We start from the raw sequence: 23,110 nt of genomic DNA, 5'->3' as shown, positions 1-23,110 counted from the left end.
TTAAAAAAAATTTTAGACACTTTTTTTTTTTTCTGATTTCAAAGGCTTGTGTGCTTGTAAAACTTTTGAGAAGTATAAAGAGGTAAAAAAGTCACCCATCATGGCACCACTCAGATAGAACCACTGTTAACATTTTGCTGTGTCTTCCAGGATTTTTTTATGCATTTATATATTTTATATATTTTTAAACAAAAATAGTATCATGCTATATACATTATTTTATAAGCTGCTTTCTCTCCCTACTCACACAGTATGTCTCTCATCAGTGCATATAAGTCTGCCTTCATTCTTATACAGGCTGCATAGCATTCTCTGCTGTGGACGTGCATATGTATTTAATCAGTCCCCTACAGGTGGACATGAAGCTTATTTCCATTGTCTCGCGGCTGTCCCCGTAGCTGTGTCTGCCCACAACCCCACTATTTCCTTGGTCTCAGTAGAAGTGAGGTCGCTGGCTCAAAGGGTCTGCATGTTTTCGAGGCTCTGTCTTCCAGAAAAGTCATGCACGCAGCTGACCCTCCCCACAGCCAGGGTGGTGAGGCAGGTGGGCTGGGGTGGCAGGTGGCGTAAGTCTAGGCAGTACCCGACTCTAATTCTCTACCCTTCTCTCTCTCTCTAGGGCTGAACCCATCAGAACTACTGTCTTTCAGTACCCTGTGGGCTGGCCACCAGTCCAAGAGCTGCCCCCATCCCTGCGGGCACCCCCACCGGGGGGGTGGCCCCTGCAGCCCAGAGTCCAGTGGGGCTGAGCCTCTCGCCCCCGACTGACCCCCATGTGCTTACTTCTCATCAGTCACAATAGGAAGCCAAGCCCTGTTCCTGCTATGCCCCATGGAGGCTCTGAGACCATCAGCCTGGCCTCACAGGCTCAGGACGTGCCCATGCCAAATCCAGCCCTGGTCCTGGGTCTATGCCAGGGAGCCCCTGACTCACTCACTTCCACCCGACCCCCCTCCTTCCTTCTTAAGAAGCTGAGGGAGAAAACTTCTAGATGTTTATAAAGAAAATCTGTCACCATGATGGTCTGGCTGTGCTTCCCAACGCCAGGTGCTCTGAGCTCTGTTCTCCAGCCCCTAGCAGAGGTCAGGCAGGGTGGGGATGAGATGAGATTCTCCTCAGGTGACCCACACTCACTCCCTTCTCCCTTGGGACCAGCAGAGGCTCAGCACAGCCAGGGAGAGGGTGTGCCAGGGTGGCTGTGCCCGTTGCCTGGTAAGAAGTGGCTCTAGGCCTGAGGAGCCAAGGGACTCTGCCTGCCATCCCAGCCCTGGAAGAATCCACAGCCCCCGTGTCTGCCCATGCTGAGCTGGTGCCCAAGTGTTTGGGATGACACACCTGGGGCATGGGAGCAGGGTCTCCCGCCTTGAGGGCGTAGAGAAGCCGGGAGGACGCAGGAGGTCAGGCCCTGGGCTGGGAGAGTGGCCTGGCGCAGCCTCTTGGCACTGACGGTGTGGGGCTGTGCCAGTTTCTTGGCCCAGGAGGTAGCACAGAGCCCTCCCAAGGTTCAGCCCTGGACAAGCCCCCTGGCGGAGGCTGCTCAGAGCCTTCAGGCCCCTGCTCTGCCTCCTTCCTCAGCTAGACTACAGTTCTAGGCTCTAGGCTAGGGTGGTGGACGAGTGGCCTTGGTTGCTGGGCCTCTGGTGGGAGGGCCAGAAAGTGGGGGGCTGCAGGGCCACCTCAGATACCCGTCTTCCACGAGCTTCTGCCTTTCCTGAAAATCCCTGTGGAAAGAGGAACTGAGGCCAAGTTTTGGGCTTCTGAGCCTCAGGTTCCTCACCTGTGAAATGGGCTGGCCCAGCAGGTGCATGAAGAGGGGCTGGGCTGGGGTCTCACATGGGTCAAAGGGAGGGACCCAGGAGAAGACCAGGGACCTCCTCAGGCCATGCCAGGCAGCAGGGCCCAGGACACCCTGGCTTCCCACCGTCCCCCAGGAGGCTTTCTGCCCCCACACTTCCTAGTGCCCAGGCAGGCCTCGGGGACCAGGGCTGGGTTGGCTGTGTGGCCCCAGATAGGCTGCTGTCTCCAGGCACAGAGTGCGCCCTCCTACCCAAGGGATCACAGCAGCAACTGGGTCCTGGGGGTTCCTGTGCAAATTCCTCCTCAATTTTCCAGGAGCCCCTGGATGGTAGGAAGAGTGAGTACTCCATACAGGCCAGGGTAGGAACAGGGTGGGGCCAGGGCCATCCACAGAGCCACCACCAGGCCCTCCACAGCCAGGCCATGGTTCCAGGTGAGGCTCCTGGGGTGGGTGGGGAGGGCTCGCCAGATACCCAGGCCCTGAAGTACACACAGGTGGCAGCCCAGGGAGCTGGCCAAGGGAGGGGCTGCAGGCGGCGGTGGTGTGGGGTGGGCCGCGGGCACCGCATGCGGTGGATGGGGCGTCCAGGCGGCGCCTACTTCATGCCACTGCGCAGCACCTGGTTGGCCGCAATGAGCATGACGCTGATGATGAAGGCGATGGCAAAGGCGCAGATGAGACTCTTGCGCACGCACGTTTGGCGGATCTGCTGGTTGGAGCAGGCTGTGGCCACCCAGGGGGCACCAGGGAAACAGAAGGGGACATCGAGGCGATGGAGTCAGGAGCCACCTGTCCTTCGGCACATGGGCTCATCCCAGGCGTGCCCCGCTGGGACAGAGGCTCAGAACCGGCAAGGAGGCCCCCAGCCCCCCTCTGCCTGAAGACCCCCCGTGCATCCCCCTGGTCAAGCTGTTGAGCCCACCCATGGGGTTCCAAGGCCACTCACTCTCCACGTCCACAGGGCACTCCTCAGCTGGGCCCAGGTGGCTCTCCTCCTCCATCATGATGATGTTCTCGATGTCCTTCATGGACAGGTGCTCGCAGAAGGTGTCGTAGAGCAGCCGCTTCAGCTCGTCCACTGTCAGCTTCTGCATGTCGCACTTGTAGAGGGGGAAAGCACAATGCTTTGACAGCCACCACAGTCCCCACCCAGCACCCTGCGGCCACAGGGGCCCAATGACCAGCCTCCAGATTTGGGGGTGGGGGGTGGAAAACACTTGCTCCATTCCCCCAGAGAGTCCTTGACCAACACCAGCCTCCCTAGGGAGCCCATGGCCCTCTAGGAGGTGAAATGTCCAGTGGACACAAGCCTGGAGTGGTCATCCCCCCTTTACAGTGTGGGCCCAGCCATTCACTGGGCCCAGCCATTCACTGGCCCCAGAACAGCACTCCACAGTGTGCACAGCCCAGGGTCCCAACTAGCAAGGACATACCTTCCAGAAGACAGTGTCAAAGTCAGTGCCATGGAACTTCTCTGGGATCCCTGAAGTGGAGAGTTTGGGTCCCAGGAGGGTCACAAACTCTTCAAAGTCCACTTGACCATCACCTGCAGGAGGCACAGGGCCCGTCAGTGGGTCAGGCCCAGGCCCACAGCCCAGGGCCCAGAGGACCTGGGATGGAGTCCTGATACACCTTGGGCCTATTGGATGACCTCAGGCAGGTGCCCCCCTTCTCAGAGCCTTGAGTCAGTGTCAGGGGCATCTACCATGTGCCAGGCTCTGGGCTGATGCTGAAGCCACCCAGTACAATAAGGGCTTACGAGGGGAGGTGGAGGTAGACAGCAGGTGGGCCGTGACCCTCCTATTTCTCCCAGACCCTCCATTGCTCCAAGCACCCCGTGGCCATCCTGGGGTGGGTGTAGAGCCCTACACTCTCCACCATACAGACAGGAACTGGAGCTCAGAGCGGGCAACCTGCCCAGGTTGTTACCTGGTGTCTGGATGGAGAATGGGAAACGAAGGGCACAGGGGCTCGGCATTACCATTTCTTCCTGTGAACGTTCCCTTAATAAACGCCAGGTGGCAAACACAAGCAAAGTAGTGATTTTCTCTCAGGTGGTGGGAACTGGAGTATTTATTGCATCCTTTTACTTTTCTGTACTTTAAAACTTCTTAGCTGAGCACAGTGGCTCACACCTGTAATCCCGCACTTGGGAGGGCGAGGCAGGCGGATCATGAGGTCAGGAGTTCGAGACCAGCCTGACCAACATGGAGAAACCCCCGTCTCTACAAAAAATACAAAAATTAGCCGGGCATGGTGGTGAGTGCCTGTAATCCCAGCTACTCAGAAGGCTGAGGCAGGAGAATCGCTTGAACCCAGGAGGTGGAGGTTGCAGTGAGCCAGTTGCGCCACTGCACTCCAGCCTGGGTGACAGAGCTAGACTGTCTCAAAAAAAAAAAAAAAAAAAGCAAAAGTTAGCCAGCATGGTGGCAGGCGCCTGTAATCCCAGCTCCGCGGGAGGCTGAGGGAGGGGAATGGCTTGAACCCAGGAGGCAGAGGTTGCAGTGAGTCGAAATCATGCCTTGCACTCCAGCCTGGAGGACAAGAGCGAGACTTCGTCTCCAAAAAAAAAAAAAAAAACACACACACACACACATCTTATCAACACAGAGTGAGAAGAGCCATCTCTGAGCCCTGCACGCAGCTGGGACTGCCACAACCTCTGGCCTCAATTCTCCAGGCTGAGAAATGGGGCCAGACCAGGCTGCAACCTGCCTTGGGCTTTGAGGGTGGGGGTCAGCGGAAGGAGAGGCCCAATTTGGATGCAACCTCGGTGGCTCAGGGCCCAGCCCCTGCCCCACTCCTGGGGGGCCCAGGTGCCAGGTGGGGAAACCAAGGCAGAGGGCTCTCACCGTCCATGTCCAGCCGCTGGATGATGACCTCCAGTTCTACCTCGTTGGGCATGTAGCCCAGTGAGCGCATGGCTGTGCCCAGCTCCTGCTTGGAGATGAAGCCATTGCCGTCACGGTCGAACACCTTGAAGGCCTCTCGGATCTCTGAGGAGAGAACAGAGTAGGCTGGGACTTTACCCCGGGATCGCAGACTCTGCAGCCTGAGCATGGCTTTGAGAGCCCAACCCAGAGCGCAGATCTTGTGAGAGAAGATCGTCTCACGGTGGAGGATGCACAAGGGTGCTGTATTCTGGGACCTCTGGGCAGGCTGAGCAGGGCAGCAAAAGGGGGGCTCAGGGGCCCCCAGCAGTGACCCTTCAAGATCTGATTGCACCAGGCTCTCACGGCAGCTCCTGGTGTGCTCACAACGACCCCGTGTGGTGGGGACCACGTGAAGGGGAGGACGCTGGAGCTCCCAGTCCCAGAGTCTGTGGACGGCTTCCCCGCCCTCCGACTCCTTCCATCCTCCTCTCCCTCGACATCCCCATCCCGCTGCGCCTCCTCCCCCAGGCTCAGATCCTTAACACCGGCCAACACTCGCTAATGGCAGCCACGTGAGGCAGCACGCTCCAGACTAATGGGCTGACAGGAGGCACAGACCTCCTCTGGTTCGGGGAAGACAGAGGGGGATGGAGGACCCCCTCTCCACCGCCGAGGTCCAGGCCAGATCAGATGGTGGGAGGTCACCCTCCACACTGTACAGAGCAGAAGACGGAGGCCTGATGACCTCAGTGTCTCAGGTGGTGAGCAACGCACTGTGCTGGGAGCTGGGGAACAAGCAACCCAACCTATGACCTTGGGCCGGCCTCAGTTTTACCAACAGTGAAAGGGGCAGAATGATGGTAGGGACTCCCTGGCACACAGTTGACGGGGTTCTCACCTGTCACCTTGGCTGTGCTTCTGTCTCGGTTTCTCTGTTTCTAAGGGTTGCAGTCCCTTAATCATCACAGGCCCAGCAGGGCCGTAAAGGGCATTTGCCTTTGGGAGTGGTGGATGGTGGGGGGGAGGGGCGGACTTGATGCTCCCTCTCCGGTTCCCTGGGGTCTCGTTGTTTGCTGGCCAGCCTCCTGGCCTTGCCCTAAGCTGTTCCCCTGGGAGGGATTTTAGCTTTCAGCAGGCAGAATCTAGCTTCTCATGTGAGAGAGGTCTGTGTATCTGTGTGTTTAGAAGTAGACATACGCAAGGTGCCCCATGCTGCAGACCAGAAACATCCAGAGAGACTCAGCAGCCGGTGCAGAGTGCAGAGGGCTCAGGGTGGTTGCTGCTGTGTGGGCTGGCCCAGGCATTGCCTTAAGGGTCTATAAACCCTGAAGGTGCTCATAGGACGTTGTGCTTTGGGGTCATTCCCTAGTCTCAGAGGGACAGAGGAGCTAGCCCAGCCTGTTGGTCTCACCACAGATGAGGGGCCACAGCCCAGAGGGGATGGCCACGTGTCCCAGGCCACACAGCGAGGTGGCTTGGGTGGTGATCCCACCCTCATCAGGCTCATCCCACCGGTGTCCACACCCAACACCTGAGGATCAGACGGGCTCACGCATGCACCAGGGTTGCCTGGGTCCCCAGACTTTCTGACTTTGGACTTGCCCTTCCCTCATCCCCGCCAGGACTTAGGAATCTTGTCTCCTAACCAGTGGTCCCCAGGCTTCAACCCAGGAGGCGGAGGTTGCAGTGAGCCGAGATTGCACCCTGCACTCCAGCCTGGGGAAAAAGAGCGAGACTTTGTTTCCAAAAACAAAAACAGGGAAGCAGCTGGGAGGGAGCAGGCCAGGAGGTCTTCGCCAGGGCCACAGGGTTCTGCAAACCCTGGACCCTGGGAACTCCAGGCCAATTTCCACCTTGAGTTTTCCTGGGCCACCAGAGAGGTTGTGTACTCCGCATCACCAGAGATGTATAAACCGAGGCCTGACAGCCATGGAGGGTGCTGAGGGGATTCCCGTCCCTGGAGCCTCTGGGTAGAGCTGGAGGCATCTGCACACACACGCTTAGGTTTCCGGCCAGTGCTGTCGGCCTCCTGGCCCCACCACATGCTCTGCCCATCCAAGGTGTCATGAACTCCATCCAGGCTAGGGCCCCTCCCAGTCCTGTGGGCACCGGGACTGCTCCACTTGCAGTCCTTTGAACATGCAGCCCATTTTGCCTGACGTGCTCTTCTCCTTGCTGTGGCAAACTCTGACACAACCCCAGTTCTCAGCTTGAATGGCACCATCTCCCTGGTGCCCTCCCTGCCCCCCCCCACCAGCTCTGGCCCTCCTCTGGGCCCCCACAGGCCCTCCTTTTGCGCTGTCCTGGCACAGGGCACACTGGACTGTGCACTACGAGGGCCATGACAGCAGGGAGGGGCTGGCCTGGTTAATGGCTCTGTCTGTTGCCTGGAACGGGGCCTGCCTCTGCCTCTTCAAGCATAAACACTTGCTGAATGATGAAATGAATGAATGACTGATGTGGCGAGCCCACCCATCTGGAGCATGCAGAGATCTCTGGCTCTTCTGAGCAGAAGTTCACATACTGATTGCTGTGAGGCTGCTACTCAGAGCCCACGAACAATCCTGGTTAGGGGACGTGTTTATTTCCACTCCCCAAGCAGCCAAGAAGAGAGGGGGCTGCTTGATCCCTTCTCCAGACCCCAAGGACACCATCCTCACAGGCCACTCGTGGAAGAGGGGCACTAAGCTGAAGACGGGTGGGGGCCAGGAACTGGTGGGGGGAGGAGGATCAGGGTCAGGAACCCTTGTCTTCCTCCGTTTCCTCCTCTGCAGGGTCCCACTTGGAAGACCCAGCCTGCAGGGTGGGATGGGAAAGTCCTGGACTCACCGTAGGGGCCGCAGTGGGAGCCACCTCCTCCCCTGCCTGCCATGAGCTGAGCTCCAGGCCATCCTTCCTACCCTTTGAGGGGCTTCCAGAGCCCAGGGCTGCTTTGCTGGAACCCCTGAGCCCCTTTGCGGGAGGCTCAGAAAACACCCCGGTGCCAGAGGGGAGCCAGAGGAGGGCAGGCGAATATTGGGATGCACGGGAAGGTGAGGGGCTCGGGGGCAGCCATGTGGGCCCAGCAGCCGCTTCTCAGGCAAGGCTCACCTTCCCAGGCCACTAGGTAAATCCACACACTGCCACCTCCCCACACATGAGTCCCATCAACACCCCTCCTTAGCACACCCAACATGCCACAAAGTCTTACCTCGGTGCCTCTGCCCATGCTGGGAGCCCCACCCACCCACAGAGGCTGGATTCAGGCACCACCTTCCTGGCCAGGGAGGCAGCCCGAAGTGGCAGAGACCCAGGGTCAAGTCCCAGCCCTCCTACAACATCCTGGGGTGGTAACTTTGGGCAGGTATTTGCTCACCTGAGCAATGGGGCTGCTGGGATGATTAAGCAAGAAAATCAAGCATGTGTTTGGCCAGGCCTGGCTCAGAGATGGATGCTATAAATCAGAACGTCCCAGATAGCACAGCCGGAAGAAAAGGGAGGACTCAGTGAGCTGGGGACACCAGGCCGCCCTTCCTGTTGGCAGTTGCTGGCTTGGGCTTAGATTCTGGCTCTCCTGCTTAGCAGCCGAGTGGCCTGGGCAAGTCACATCCCTCTCTAAGCCTCAGGTGTCTCATCTGTGAAATAGGGAGCGACTCCTGCGCCATCACTGAAGCCCAGCCTCTGCTGGGGGTTCCCTGAGTGGGACAGGTGTCACGATTTCCTGCCACTGTTGTGCCATCAGTGCCTCACAGCTAGGTGCATTTCCCCGAAAGCCTTGCTCCCTTCCCATCCTGTGAGGCCCAGGGAAGCCTGCCGGGCCCCATCTTGGCATGGGGATGCTGGCCCAGGAATGGGCTGGCAGGGCCACCAGGTTTCCAGGCTGACCTGTCCCTACCTGCCACCTCCAGCCTGCCACACCCCCCCCAGTTCCTTCCCAACCTGTGGACCTTCGTCAGAGCCTAAGTCCCCAGCAGACTCCAAGGGACGTCTGCACTCCATCAGATAGCCAGAGTCCAGAGGGCGGGCACTGGCTGGAGGTCACTGGAGGGGGCAGTGTCCATCCGCGGCGGCTGCCACTCTCTGCGGCCCTGGCCCCGTGCCCCAGCACTCTGGCCTCCCTGAGCTTTTGGCTGTGCAGAGGTGGCTGCTGGACTTGCAGGGCAGAGAAGCAGAAAACGGGGCTCCCCAGTCTCCCCTGCCCTAAAGGCCCACATTTGGCCACTCAGCGAAGGCTCCACTCACTGACTGCTCTGGGGACTGTCTGCCTGGAGGTCTGACGCCTTCCTGCTCTCTTCCACCAGAAAGGCCTAGGAGTTGCAGACACCTCATTCCCACCCTCGGGTGCTCGAGTTTGCTGATGACGCTGGGACCAGCCTCAGTGTCCCTGGAGGACTCTGTTGTGTGTGTATGTCGGAAAGGGTGTGTGTCCCAGCCATGGTGGGCACACGAGGGGATCTAGAGAGCCCGTGCCTCTCCCTCCCAGGGCTTGGGTGGGCCTCCGGCCAGCTCTGCACAGCCATGTTCCTACCCTGCCACCTGCCCTCCATGCCTCCCCAAGGCCACAGGTCCCTGGACACCTTTTCCAGACCTTCAAGGCCTTTTCCACCCAGCTCTCCTGGCGGGCCTGCCCTTCTGGCCCAGCCTCCTGCACACTCCAGGCTCTTACCCCTCCAGGGCCTCCCCTGAGGTTGCATCTGGGTCCCTGAGCTCCCCCTGCACTAGGTGCTTTCACTCCATCCTCCGTCACCAGCAGCCCTGGGGAGCACAAGCCCAGCCCCCCTTTTTCAGGTGGGGAAACCAAGGCTCAGAGAGATGAGCGATTTCCCAAGGTCACTCCATGAGCTGAAGGTACAGAGACTCAAACCCAGTACCGCCTGGCTGGGAAGCCCTCATCTTAACTCTGTGCTTCCCACCTCCCTGTCTGGTCCTCCTTTCCGCTCAGACTGACCGCCCCCTGGATTTCTGCGTCAGGCACGTACTGTCTGCAGCATTTCATCCCGGGCTGCCCAGCTCCCTCTTCCTGGCACATGTGGCTCCTCTGCTGATGGCGTCCTCCCAGCAAAGGGCCCAGGTCTCGCCCAGACTGCCCTGGGGCAGGAGCACTCATGGGCCCCTGGGGAGGCGGAGAGGGCAGAGGGGGATCTGTGCCAGGAATGGCCAGCCCTGGCATTCAAGGACTGCTGAAAGGGCCCTGGGCCCTGCAGAGGGCTTTCCGGGCACCTGCAGCCAAGAAGGGGGCTGGTCATGGAAAACTTCTTGCCTTCATCTGTAGCTGCCCGCTGGCCCAGAGATGCGCTGGGACCACCCAGGCATCTGCCTTCATGACCCCACCTGCCCATCCCAGGGAGGGCCCTGCCCTTCAGATGCCCCCGGAGTCAGGGCCCCTCAACTCCCCAGGGCCCAGGAGAAGGGGACAGGAGAGAAGCGGGGAGGGCACTTGGTGTAGCTGGTGACTAACGCCGCTGGGCTCCTGCCAGCACGCCCTGCCATTGGTTGGGAGGCCTGCGGCCTTGCCCGTGAACTGCCCACCCTGTGGCCCCTCGCCCCTGCAGCCAGACTCTCACCCTCTCCCCTTCCTCCGGGTGTGCACTCCAGGACTGGGGATCAGGAGAGGAGGGACCCAGCAAGCCCTGGTGCCGGGGTCCTAGTGGGGGTGCCAGGAGCAGGGGGAGGGAGTGAAGAAGCTACCTGGGGTCTCAGGAACATGGTGACTCCTGCCCAGATGCCCAGGAAGAAGGGATGAACGAGGGACTCTGGAGGGAAAAATCCGCAAGAGGTTTGAGGTGGCCCAGAGCCGGAGGCACAAAGGTGGGGAGGAGAAGGCCTGTGCTCCATCTCCTGCTCTCTCGCCCCTCATCGTACCCCTCCTCTCCCCAGGCTCTGGAGGAGGCTCTAGCCCTGGGCTTTAGGGGTGAATGGTGAGGTCATGTCAGGGGGGGGCCCAAACATCCATCTGTCCTGTCTGCATCAGACCCTAGGCCCTGTCTGGACAGCTCTCCCGACACCCAAGGGTTTGCGGGGGGCAGTTGGTGAGGAGCCGGTGGCTCATGCCTGTGGTGCAGTGAGCCTGGCGGAGGCTGTCTTCCCTCTCTGGATCTTCCCCCCGACCCAGCCTGACTCCCCAAAGATCTGCCCTCACCTGGGCTTGGGGTTGAGGGAGGACCTCCCTCCAAGGCTTCTCCGGGCTCCCACCATCGTCCCTGACTGTGCCGGTCTCCGCTGCACCCCGTAGGCCCTAATGAGCCTCCAGGTCTCAGAGACCCCTGGACCCGAGGTACTCCTAGAGGCCCATCCTCCCGGTGACCTCAGCCCCTTGCTCGACAGCAGACAAGCAGATCCCAGGAGATGGAGACCCTCAGCAGCCCAGATCCCCCACTCCACTCCATATGTGGGCTCCAGGAGGTCCGGGGGGAGGGGAAACCTGAGCACCTCCCCCAGCCCAGCAGGGAAGGAGTTGGGCAGGCCCCAGGTGTCTCCCTGCTTCCCAGGACACACTGTTCCGGATCCCAGCCTTTGCCCTCTGCTCTGACCTCGCCCAGCCAGCGGCCTGCCGTCCCCCTGCGTGTCTGAGAGGCAAGGGGAACGGAGTGGGGGCAGGTTTGGGTCCTGGCCTCTCTGCCTTTCCCTTCTAGGCTTGGCTATCGCGACTGAGCCGCTCAATCTGGCCACTTGTTGTCGCCACCGCCTCCCGGGCTACCTTCCCGGCGCTCGGGGCTGGGGGTCCCCGCAGGGCTGCAGGGAAGGGCTACGGCCGCAGATGGAGACGGGGGCGGCCCCGCAGAGGGCAGGAGCAGGGCAGTCGCCCTCTCCCCTTCTTCTGCTACCCGAGCACATTGAATTTTTAAAGCGACACGAGCGGAATGTCAATGTGAGCAGAGAGCCGCGGGCTAGCGCCGCGGAGGGGATCAGGATGCGGGTGCTCCGGCCGGGCCGGTGCTGGGGGCTCAGCGCGGACCCCCGCCCCAGTCCGCCGCGTTGCCGCACAGTCACCGCTGACTGCGCGGCCCCGTGACCCCGCTGCGGGGCCCGGCAAGTTTCCGCAGCGCGGGGGACCACGCGGGCAGGGGCTGGGCCGCCCTCCGCCCGGGCGACCCCCACCGCCGCGCCCCGGGTGCGGACCGGTCCTGCCGCCGCGCGCAGCTACTCGCTGAGGCGCCCACCTAACAGCCGGCACCTGCGGACCGCCCCCCGCCCCCGCGCCCCTGGCCCGCGCTTCACCTGGGCGCACAGGTAGGAGGGTCGGCGGGCAAGGGTCCCGGAAGACACTCACCCTCCAGCTCGTCCTCCGGGATGTCCACCGGGCGCTGCTCCGACAGCAGGTTGGGCACGGTGTAGATGCCCCGGTACATCAACGCCGCCGTCACCGGGTGGAACGGCATCTTGGAGGCTCCGCGCCCGCCCGCCCGCCGCAAACTTTGATGCCGGGGCTCATGGGCCGGCGGCGGCCCCGGGGGCGGCTGGAGCGGGCGGGGCGCGCGGTTGCGGAGGGTGGCGGCGGCAGCTGCAAGGCGGGGGGCGCCCCTCCGGGGACCTAGCGCCCCCGCGCCCGGGGCCGCCGGGCCATGCCGCCCCCTCCCTCGTCCGGCTCCCAGCCGGGGCCCCGCAGGGGCGGCGGGGGCGGCTCCGCTCCGGTCTTCCCGAGAGCTCCAGCTGCCTCGCGCGGTGCCCGCCGCGCCCGCTCCTCGGTGCCCCGCGCGGCGCTCCGCGCTGCTCGTCGCCCGCTCGTCCGCTCGCCGGCGCGGCCGCCACCGGCCCGGCGCTCAGGCTCTCGCCGCCTCTCCGCTCGCTCGCTCGCTAGCTCTGTGCCGCTCTGGCTGCGCTCCCCGCCTCCCCCGCCAGCCGCCCGCCCGCCCCCTCCGCGCTCCCCACCCCCAGCCCGCCCCTTCCCGCCGCTGGCCCCTGAGCAGCCGCTCCACACCTGCCTGGGGCTCCTTCTCCCCTTCGGCCCCATTCCCCTTTACCCCTACGGCTCCCCTCTGATGACTGGCTCCCCTCACCCCAAGTCTGCAGCCACCAAGACCAGAGAGGGTGTGGGTTGCGGGGGTCCTCCTTCCTGCCCCTTGGCTCACCTCCACGTTATCCGCGCACCAGGAGCGGAGAGCCTAGAACTAAGGACAGGAGAGCCAGAGAGATGAGACCGGCCCCAAGCACCTGGGTCCTCAAGAATAATCACCTTTTCAGTGCCAGAGGCTTCCAGGTGGGGAAACTGAGGCTGAGAGAGGACAGCGACCAAGGTCACAGGGCAGGGGCAGCAGGTAGGAGCTGGGTACAGGTCTAGGGTAGGCTTCCTGTGCTGTGGCTGATACTCTGCCGCTGACCTTGCTCCCCACAATGGGGCCCCAGTCCTGGACCCTTCTCAAGCCCCTACCTTTCAGCTTGCAGAAGGGGAGCCAGAGTCTCATGGCCCCCAGGGCAGTGCAGGACAGAGACATGGCCGGGTGCCTGTGGGTCTAGTTCACATGGCTGCAGGTCAGACCTACTGTGTGAGCAGGGCTTCCCCAGGCCCCCAGGCACGTGTGAGCGTGGGGGTGGGGGCAGGTGTTGAGGGAACAGCCTGCCTATGTCGTCTGCTATCCATGGGGGCGTGTATGTGCCACTGGGCACGTGCAGATGTGTCTGTGACTCCATATGCAGATGGACAAATATCGGGAGCGTGTGGCCACCTGTGTGTGCCAAGGTTGTACGCTGGCTGGTCAGGGGAGGTATGCAGGCTGGGAGTGATGTGGGCATGTGTGTACAGATGTGCATGGGAGGGGCTGGCCTTCTGGCTTGGCTATGGCCCCAGCTCTGGGGGCTCCCCTGAGTTCCCCTATCAGGACCACCTCCCTGCCCTCTTTGATCCAATCAGCTAAAGGTCCCAGCAGGAACGCTGATTGCACAGCCCTGCCCAGCCCTGCCCTGCCCTTCCCAAGCTGATTACACTTTTCTGCTTGTTTCTGTTTTTGTTACTGATTAATCACAGCCTTGTCTCAGGGTCTGGGGAGAGGGGGTTGAGTGAGAGATGCTAGCCCCAGCCAGGCAGGGTTGGGCCAGGCTGGGCCAAGCACTTCCTGGTCACTGCTCTGGAGGGACCTCCTAGAAACATCTGTAACCTGCACAGGAGCTAGGAGGGACCCCAAATGTCTGTCTGTCTCCCCAGGCCTCTCTGGGCTACCTGGCTGCTCACTAGGACCTGGGGCTGGAGGTGAGAGAGGCCCCAGAAAAGCCCCCACCCCACTCCAGAGCTCTCCTTGCCCACCCGTCCCATTGTCCGACCTTCCGCCACTAGAGTTGATTGCCTTGAGCTCCCCCAGTGTTTTTGATGTAGCAGAGACATGAGGGAGAAAGAGCCCAGCACCAAGAGCCAGGCAGATTGGGGCTTCTGCATCCACCATCTCCTCACCGTGGGACTGCAGTCATGTCCCTTAACCTGCTGTGGCCTCATTTTCCCCACCTGTGAAGTTAAGGTGGCAATGTCTCATCCCAGGAAGCAGTGAGAATGAAGAGACATAACGTAGGAAAGGTGCCAGGCAGCACTTCCCTGAAACTCTTGGGAGTTTCCTATTAGCATAAACATCCACCCCCCAAGGAATATAAATTAATAATAATTACAGCTTCGACTACTGATTGAGAGAGAGAGCTGCAGTGGCAGCTCAGTCATTCCAAGTTTACTAAGTGTCCAGGCTGCGCCGGCCCAGGTCCACAGGTCCATCAATTCTAAATCAGAACTCCTGGGCCAAGGGAGGGTGGGCTAGAGCCTGCTGAGAGGCTGGCAGTTTGCTGTCCAGGTGGAGATTTATACACACACACACACACACACACACACACACACACACACACACACATATATATATATATGGGTTTTTTTGAGGTGGAGTCTTTCTCTGTTGCCCAGGCTAGAGTGCAGTGGCGTGATCTTGGCTCACTGCAACCTCCGCCTCCCAGGTTCAAGCGATTCTCCTGCCTCAGCCTCCCGAGTAGCTGGGACTACAGGCACATGCCATCACACCCAGCTAATTTTTGTATTTTTTGTAGAGACAGGACATCATGTTGGCCAGGTGGCTCTCAGACTCCTGACCTCAAGTGATCTGCCTGCCTCGGCTTCCCAAAGTGCTGGGATTACAGGAATGAGCCACCACGCCCAGCCCATGGTGGCTTTTTTTTTTAAAAACAAGTCAAGGGAATTCCAGAGGTCAGGAGGAGGGTGGCAAAAGGTCAGAAGTGTGAGAGGGCCTCTCTTAGCTCTGAAGGGCAGGTCTGGGTCTGAGTTCCCCAGATCTCCCATGCCTGGCACAAGACTAGAATGGGCTAAGGTGGCTGGGGCTGGATGAACATCTGTCCAATGAATGAAGGAGAGAATTAGTGAATGAACGACTGCCCGCTCACCCGCCCGCCCTTCGGCATTGCAGCCCCGTCCTCTCCTCTGTGCGTCACAGGGGAGCAGATGGCATGATCACAGGGTGTGAATTATGTCTGTCGCTCCCCCATCTGGGGAAGGTACTGCTGCCATCACACTGCACTCCCTGGGGTGCCCACCGGGAGAAGCCTGGGCCTCAGGTCCTCCCCAGAGGGGTTCTCCATGGTCCTGGCTGACTAATCATTGGCTCAGGGGGCTAGGGAGAAGTGACTCACTGAAACCTGTGATTCTGGGGGGTTCCCCAAGTGGCGAGGAGACAAGGGGAGAGAGGTGGGAACTGTCATGTGCAGAGGCCAGCCCCTTCCCTCCCTGAGACTGGAGCTTGCTCCTTTCAAGGGCAGCGTAGTCCCTGCCCTCCCTGGCCGGAGACCTCTTGTCCTAGGCCAGCATCCTCTTGCTACATTCAGCACCAGGGAGAGTTCCAGGCAGAGCCCGGGACCCAGCTGTGTAGCTTGAAGCTGTGGAGGGACCCACTAGAGCTGGCCAAAGCTTTCAATGAACCCATTGTCCAGATGAAATCAAAGTGAACAGCGTGGAAGCATCAACTTCAAGGTCATGCGGGGACCAGTGATTGCAGCCCTACCAAAGCCAGGGGTTCTGCTGGGGGAGGAGGTACTGGAGGAGGAGAGGTACTGGTGGTAGGGAGCGGCTGTCCAGGGAGGGCTGAGGCTATGGCCTCTGCTTATTGGCTGAGGAACAATATTGTTCTGAGAACCCACTGGGGACAGTGTCTGGAGGTGAATAAAGTATTCATTGTCCGTGCAAACTCCCAAAGTTGCCTAATGAATAATGGAATTTATAGACTCGAAGATGCAGACTGGGCTGGGAGGGGGTGCAGGCCAGAACCCAGAGGCCCCAACCGCTCAGATCCCTGCTGTTCTCTGGCCATCCCCCTCTGAACGCTCACATGCCCGGCTCCTGAAGGTGACGGAAGTGGACAGGACAACAAGGAACAGAGTCCATGTGAGGGAAACAGAGTGAAGGCAACAGACCCTTGAATTTGTTGTTCCTTGGGGGAAGGAACTTGGTGATGGGAAAAGAGCACTGGACTTGGAGTCCGGTGTGGCTGGGATGAAGCCTGACTCCTGTTACCAGCTCTGTGCCCTGAGTGGAGCCCTTGCCCTGACCTCAGTTTGCTCCCTTGTAAAATGGAGTTGATGCTGCTGCCACCACATAGCCTGCTGCAGGGATCTACTGAGGTGACAGTGCCTGGTACTGCTGTCTGAGGCTGGACCTGCTGAGCCTCCCTCTCAGGCTTAGGGCCCAGCTGCAGAGGGTGAAGCTGTAGAGGAACCCAGGAGAGCCGGCCAAGGCTGTCAATGAACTCATTGTCCAGACCAGGAAATCAAAGTGGAGAGAGTGTAAGCATCAAGTTCAAGGTCATGCCAGGACAGTCTCCCCTGGCTGCACTGGGTCCAGTGGAAGGGAGGGGAGACATGGTCCCCAGGGGAAAGAAGACCCCAGCTCTCAGGGCAGGGATGATGTCAATAACTGCAAAATCCTGGCTCGCCCTGGCACACATTCAAGTGCACGGCCCTGCACCCTCCCCCTCAAAAGGTTCTGCTCCCGTTGGTCTGGGCTGGGAGCTGAACCTTGGGAGGGGTGTTCTTTAATGTTCCTCTATGTGCTTCCAAGCTACAGCCAGGGTTAGAACCAGCGCTCCAAAGGGAAAGTCCTGGTGTCGGAAACTGATTCTGGATAGGGGTGAGAGGAGCCTGGGGATGTTGCTTAGGAAATCACAGAGATCCTGTCCCTGGTGGCTTCTGGGCCTCCATCTATACCCGGGGCCTGGCCAGGCTGCTGGCTGGGAGGCTGGCGCAGGGATCAGAGCCTTCACAGATGGGAGGGGGATCATGGGTACTGCAGACCTAGTCCTTGCTCCCTGCCCACTTCCTGAGTGACAGCTGTGGCAGCTGGTGGGAGGCGAGGTGCAAGGCAGCTCCTAATTGCTCTGGGCTCCCAGATCCCTGCCTCAGTCTGTTGCCTCTGATGAGACACTCGACCAACTTGCCTGGGGCGGCTGCTCCCTGAAAAGAGGCCTCAGCTCCTGTCGGTCTGGGCCTTAGCCTAGGGTGGTAGGTGGATGAAAGTCACCTCTCCTTGGCAGATTCTGGAGCAGGGTGAGGCTGGGACCCTGCAACCCCCCAGGGCCCTGTCCCCCTCCTCTCTGCATCTCTCTGTGTCACATAAAGGGCTTGTACATAAGCCACCTCTTCAACCAGGAGCCAAGCAGGTGCTGAAATAGACAGACTTCAGGAGTTTGTCAGGTAGATGGATATTTTATTCACCTCTAGACACTGTCCCCAGCAGGTTCTTGGAACAGTATTGTTCCTCGGCAAGAAGCAGAGGCCATAGATTCTGCCCTCCCTGAATACCCGTTTCCCACCACAGGCAGCTCCCCCTGTCCTTCTCTCCCAGCAGGAGGCTGTGATCAGCAGTCCCAGGATGACCTTGAACTTGGTGCTTACGCCCTAGCCAATGGGTTCATTAAAATATACAGGTGCTGCCAGGTCAGCTCTGTGGCCTTGCCTGGCACACCCTGTCCCACCAGGTGGCACAGGCGTGCCTTCATTAAGGGGTTCATCATCAGAGGTCCCAGGGCAAGTCTTGGACCTCTGAGCTTTGGTGCCTCACCTGGGAATAAGGACACCTGTTTCTCAGGTGAGCACAGGATGAGTAAGGGATGAGAGACCCTGAGCCCAGGGCCCAGGACAGTGCAAATATTCTGGCCTTGGCATGCCGTGGACCAGGAGCCTTTAGCACACCCATCTTGGGCTGAGCATTCACGCTGTGGCTGCCTCCCCCCATCTCTGGCTGACTGGACCCTTCCTGCTGCCCTGCCCCTGTCCCTGTCCCTCTCTCTTTGTGGAAACACTTCTACGGTAAGGATGGAGAGCCGGGGACTGAATGTCTGGAAGTCTTTCCCAGGAGGACCAAATGATTAATCTGGCTTCAGTTATTGAGTCAAACCCTGCCCCTTCCCTGTGCGTGACCTGCTGTCTTTGCCTGCCACCATGTGGCCTGGGTGCAGCCTCTGTTTGCACACCTCCAGAGACAGGGAGCTCACCCCTCTGGAGGCAGTGGCTAGAATTCATGGAGTCCCTGGGCTTGGCCTTTGTGCTCAAATATCTTTCCTGTTTTGAGACAAAGCACTGGGGGCCCTACAGGGGCACCTGCCCATCAGCTGGGAGAGGGACAGTACTAACCTGTGATACCGCATCAAAGTGGCACCTCTCTCCACAGTGGGGGGCAGCATGTGAGGTTGGCACGCTGAGCCTGTGGCAGAGAGAGAAGCAGGGGAAGGAGAGCAGGGGCAGTGGGGCCCAGGCTTTCAGATGAGCACAGCCCCATCCCTTGTCCCAGGGCTCAGCTGCTGAGAGCAGCCCAATGCTGAGAGTCTGGAGCATAGAATGGATGAGTTTTGTCCCCAGGGAACATGAGGGAGGCCCAGACTTAAGGCTCTGGCAGGGAAAGGCTGGGCTTGGGGAGCCTCTACACTCCCTGCCACCAGCGGATCTACAGGCACCTGGGCTCTAATCCTGTGGAGTCCCTGATGTTGAGGACTGGGGTGGAGTGAGGCACGAGGGCCCCAGGGGTGGTAGATGGGGTGGGGGAGAAGGTAGACCCACAGCCTGGTCTGGCCCCCAATCCAAGGGTCTGAGGATGGGCCCTGAGGCCTGCAGTGCCCCATTTGTGTCGAGTCTAAGTGATGATAAAATCGACAGCAGTTTAATTGGTAATTTTAATCCTGGACAGAGCAGTAACAGCGTTACTAATTGGATCGTTAGAGATTTGTGCTTTATGGCTGTGTAATTAGAGGAGCTGCAGGGGTCCGGGTGAGCTAGGGGGCTGGGTAGGGGCCAGGGGCAGGGAGCAGGGGCGGGGCCCCTTTCCGGGCTTCAGGTCATTGCTAGGACCTCCTGCTCTTCTGCTGCTCCTGGGGAAGCCAGGTGAGTGGGGCCTGGCCAGGGGTTTACACACTGCTCCTCCTAGACATGGGGTCCCATTGGGTCAGGAGGAAAAGAGTCTAGAGGGCATTTCACACAGGGACTCCAAAGGTCACGGTTCAGGTCCCTACAGGCCAGGGTGGGGGGGCTCCCTCTCCCGGTGACCTCACCCGCCTGTCCCCTGGGCTTTCTGGGGCTCACAGGACTCTGCAGCCTGGCCCATGGCCACAGCCTGCACCGGTGCCCCAGCCTGCACAGAGCACAGCCCTGTCCCCTGGCACTGGTGGCTTCCGGGCACTGGGGCTCCACAACCTGTCTTTATTTTAGAATAGGAAGGGCTCTTAGATCCTGTCCTCAATCATTTCTCAGATGAGAAAACTGAGGCCCAGGAGAGACGGGGACATCCTGTGTGCACCACGCTGGTCCTAAATGTGTGTGTGTGACAGCCCTGTGCACTAGTATACAACTGTTTGTTCTGTACCCGAGGAGGGGGCACGTGGGCTGAGTGTCCTGAGTGTGGAGAGGGGCTGAGGTGGCCCGGCTTCTGTCCCAAGCTGCAGGGCGGACATTGGAGGTGACTTGCTGGGGGGTGGGCCAGCCGGAGCGTCCCTTGGATTGAGTTCCTAAAAGGCTAGACCTGTAGCCTGCACTTGGCAAATACCTGTTGGACGGACAAGTGAAAGAAAAAAAGGGGGCCAGGAGGGCGAGGAGGAGGACAGGCAGACAGCAGGGGCCTCCGGCACTTGCTTGGGCTCTGGTCCTCCAGCCCCTCCCACTGACCCTCCAGCGTCTCCCACTGGCCTCCTAAACTACCACCAATCACCGCCTCAAACTCCGCATGGCTCCTTCCAGTCCTCCAGCCGCTCCCACACGACTCCAGGGAAGAGCCGAAGTCAGCAAAGTCGCCCCAGGGCCCACGGTGTCTCCCTCCTCACCTCTCTGCTCTCACCTCCTTCCCCAGCTCACCTGCTCTGCTGGCCTCACCTGGCAGGCACACTCTCACCCCAGGGCCGCTGCACTTGCTGTGTGCGCTGCCAGGAGTAATGCTCTCCTCCCAAATACACTCGCTTTTTCAGGTCCGTCCTTCCTTCCTTCCTTCCTTCCTTTTCTTTCTCCCTCTCTCTTTTTCTTTCTTCTTTTCTTTTTTCTTTCCTTCCTTTCTTTTCTTTTCTCTCTCTTTTCTTCTTTCTTTCAGAGTCTCGCTCTGTCACCCAGGCTGGAGTGCAGTGACACAATCAAAGCTCACTGCACCCTCCACCTCCTGGCCTCAGCCTACTGAGTAGCTGGGACTACATGCACGTGCCACCACACTTGGCTAATTTTTTTTAAAAACTGTAGAGATAGAGTCTCTCTGTGTTGCCCAGGCTGGTCTCCACCTCCTGGCCCAAGTGATCCTCCTGCCTTGGCCTCCCTAAGTGCTGGGATTTCAGAGTGGGACCCATCTCGCCCAGTCAAGGTCTTTCCTCAAAAGTCACCTTCTCCCTGGATCTTCTCCGAAGACCCTGGCTTAAAAAGGAAAAAAAAAAAAAAAAAGACAAACCTCGCCCTTCTCCCCGCCTGCTTCTTGTCCTGGCCTGGATTCCCCACACGGTGACAATGCACACTCCTTCCTTGCCTGGGGCTGGGTTTTGCTCACTGCCTCGTCTCTGGTGTTGGGCTTGGAGAAAGAGCTGGAGGCCGCCTGCAGGAGCAGCCCTGGAGGCAGCACCAGGTGGGGCCAGGCGTGCGGGTTTGGGGGCAGGAGTGGTGGCTGAGATGCCCCTGCTGTGAACACTTTTCTTCTGGCTGCCCCATCTCCAACCAGTCCCCCACCCATTCCCCTGTAAGCAGCTCAGTCAGAAGACAGCGCCCCAGCAGCCTACATCAGCAGATTACATGGTGAGGTGTGGGATTGCCGAGATAAAAATCTCTGTCCTCCTGCCAAATGCCACAGAGCCACGCCACCTCGGACCTTCCTGCCTGACCTCCCTTCCCCTTCAGCCAGGTCATCCCTCCTTCAGGCTCCTGCTAGGAGAAGTGGCTACCTCTGGGGTACGGGGGTGGGGCTTGGGGTCCCAAGAAGACCACTGTGCCCAGGCAGGTGTCAGCGCCTGACTTCCCTCCCGGGGGCATACAGTGGTCGCACCCAAGCCCAGCAACACCCTGCCCAGCTGCCTGGCCCAGCCTCCTCGGCCTGGCCAGGTGATATATGGCCCGCTCGCCCTGCCAGGAAGCAACAGCAGATGGACGGGTAGTGCCAGGGTGGGCTCAGAGCCAGGAGTATTGAGCAGGGGGTGGGGAGAGGCCTGGCTCTGGAGACAGCCATTCCCGGAACGCCACCTCCCTGATCGAGGGCAGGACAGCGAGTGCGGGATGTTTTGGGCATGGTTCCCACACCCTGGCCCTTGGCATGGGGGAGTGCAGTGAGCTAAAGGTGGACGCTTTTTGTCCTGTGTAGTATTTATCTCTCCAGGCCTCAGTTTCCTCATCTGTAAAATGGTGATGAAGCCCCTTTGGAAGGAGGTAGGGGGGACCAACTGAGAGAATGCACTCGAAGCAGAGCCCCGAGCCCAGCACTGCAGTCCTGTCCCTGAATCCCCGCTTCCTCCTCCTGTAACTCCCCACCAGAGCCCCGGCCCCATCTTCCTTTCCTGGCCTTTGGGAGAATCCCACAGCCAGACGTGGACAGGGCCTCGGAAAGCCAGTTCAGCCTCCCTCCAACTTTCCAGGAGGGAAAACTGAGGTCTGGAGAGAGGAAGGACCTATCCAAGGTCAGGCGGGAGGGCTGGAGAGGCCCCTTGCGGTAGCTCCTGCAAGACGCCCCCTCCCCACCGTGGACACGTGGTGGCGTGTGGTGGCTGCTTCAGCTGCCCAGCAGGTGGGGAAGGACAGGCAGGACAGCGCTGGGCACAGGGAAGGGGGCTGGGGGTGCTGGTGCAGCTGCCGCGGCCGAGTCAGGACGCGCCAGACGCTTCCGTGGGCTCTGTCTGCGTCCAAGGAGACCAGGACACTGGGAAGACGGACGGTGTGTCCTCGCTAGCTGGGCCCAGAGGAGGGATGGGGGAGCAGGAAGCGGGGTCATTCTGGGAACCGGGGCTGCTGTCTGCTCACCTGCCCTGCTCCCCAGAGGAATGGGGACCCCACGTGGGCTCTCGGTGTCTTCGGGCATGTGACACCAATGTTCGTGAACAGGTCTGGGTGGACGTGGGCCTATTGGCAAAGATGTGTGCATCCGTGGCTGGGTGTCTGGGTGCCAGGGTGGATGTGCACACGCAGAGGTCTGACACCCTGAGGACCCGGGGCCAGGGGAGATGCAGGCGGAGACATACATGTGGCGAGTGTGCACACATCACAGGCACATACACGGCAGTGTATGTCACAGGTGCTCACTCCACACCCATCAGGCCCTGCACAAGTTCAGCCTCAGTCAAAAAAAAACGGGGCTGGCCAGGCGCAATGGCTCATGCCTGTAATTGCAGCACTTTGGGAGGCCGAGGCGGACGGATCACCTAAGGTCAGGAGTTCGAGACCAGCCTGACCAACATGGAGAAACCCCCTCTCTACTAAAAATACAAAATTAGCTGGGTGTGGTGGTGGGCACCAGTAATCCCAGCTATTCAGGAGGCAGAGGCAGCAGAATTGCTTGAACTCGGGAGGTGGAGGTTGCGGTGAGCCGAGATTGCGCCATTGCACTCCAGCCTGGGCAACAAGAGTGAAACTCCATCTAAAAAAAAAAAAGGAACAAGGGCAGCCCCCCATTGCTAGATGGGGAATCTGAGGGCAGCAGCCTGTCCAATGTACCTGGCACTCAGGTTCCTGCCTGGTCAATTCAGGAGAATGACCCTGCCCTGGCCTCTTCACAAGGTGGGCTCAGACAGGAAATGGGTTGTGCTTTGGACTTGTTCTTCAGAGCAGGCGGCGGGACATGGGCTGTGGAATGGCAGGCATGGCAGGGCCTCTGCTCAGGTCCAATGGCCAGGAGCTTTGCAGAGGGGTGTCCTACCTGGAGAGTCGCCGCTCCAAGCCTCAGTTTCCCCACCTGTAGAATGGAGCCCCTACTTCTCCCGGGGTCCTGCTGGGAAGTGCTGAGCCATGCCATGAAACAGAAGTCTGGGGACCCAAGGTCACCTCAGGGGCA

The 23,110-nt window shown here is 59.9% G+C and overlaps 2 protein-coding genes across 3 annotated transcripts in view; one reads left to right on the top strand and one right to left on the bottom strand.

Annotated features, from left to right (window-relative positions):
• ZMAT5 (zinc finger matrin-type 5) overlaps nt 1-1,019 on the top strand; it is a 33,476-nt gene extending 32,457 nt beyond the window's left edge. For both annotated transcript variants that reach the window (XM_010349171.2, XM_010349170.3), the window contains one exon: nt 620-1,019. In XM_010349171.2, the coding sequence (XP_010347473.1) occupies nt 620-749 (130 nt within the window). In that variant the 3' untranslated portion in view covers nt 750-1,019. The remainder of the gene's footprint in view (nt 1-619) is intronic.
• A 61-nt stretch (nt 1,020-1,080) lies between these two features.
• On the bottom strand, nt 1,081-12,454 carry CABP7 (calcium binding protein 7). The gene is made up of 5 exons (XM_039462534.2): nt 11,921-12,454; nt 4,651-4,794; nt 3,232-3,344; nt 2,745-2,898; nt 1,081-2,521 (listed from the first exon to the last, which is right to left on the bottom strand). The coding sequence occupies exons 1-5, from the start codon at nt 12,027-12,029 to the stop codon at nt 2,394-2,396; spliced, it is 648 nt and encodes a 215-aa protein (XP_039318468.2). The 5' UTR covers nt 12,030-12,454; the 3' UTR covers nt 1,081-2,393.
• Between the last annotated feature and the right edge of the window lie 10,656 nt (nt 12,455-23,110).

Source organism: Saimiri boliviensis, chromosome 21 (assembly GCF_048565385.1).
Source record: "Saimiri boliviensis isolate mSaiBol1 chromosome 21, mSaiBol1.pri, whole genome shotgun sequence".
NCBI lineage: Eukaryota > Metazoa > Chordata > Mammalia > Primates > Cebidae > Saimiri > Saimiri boliviensis.
The sequence above is the reverse complement of the archived record's forward strand: the minus strand, read 5'-3'. Positions and strand labels throughout refer to the sequence as shown.

Excerpts from the sequence above, each read along its gene's own strand:
- CABP7 (XM_039462534.2), bottom strand. The coding sequence starts at position 12,029 with ATGCCGTTCCACCCGGTGACGGCGGCGTTGATGTACCGGGGCATCTAC. Across the intron at positions 4,795-11,920 it reads CCCGGAGGACGAGCTGGAGG|AGATCCGAGAGGCCTTCAAG; the intron begins GTGAGTGTCTTC and ends TTCTCTCCTCAG. Across the intron at positions 2,522-2,744 it reads GTGCCCTGTGGACGTGGAGA|CCTGCTCCAACCAGCAGATC; the intron begins GTGAGTGGCCTT and ends GGGTGGCCACAG.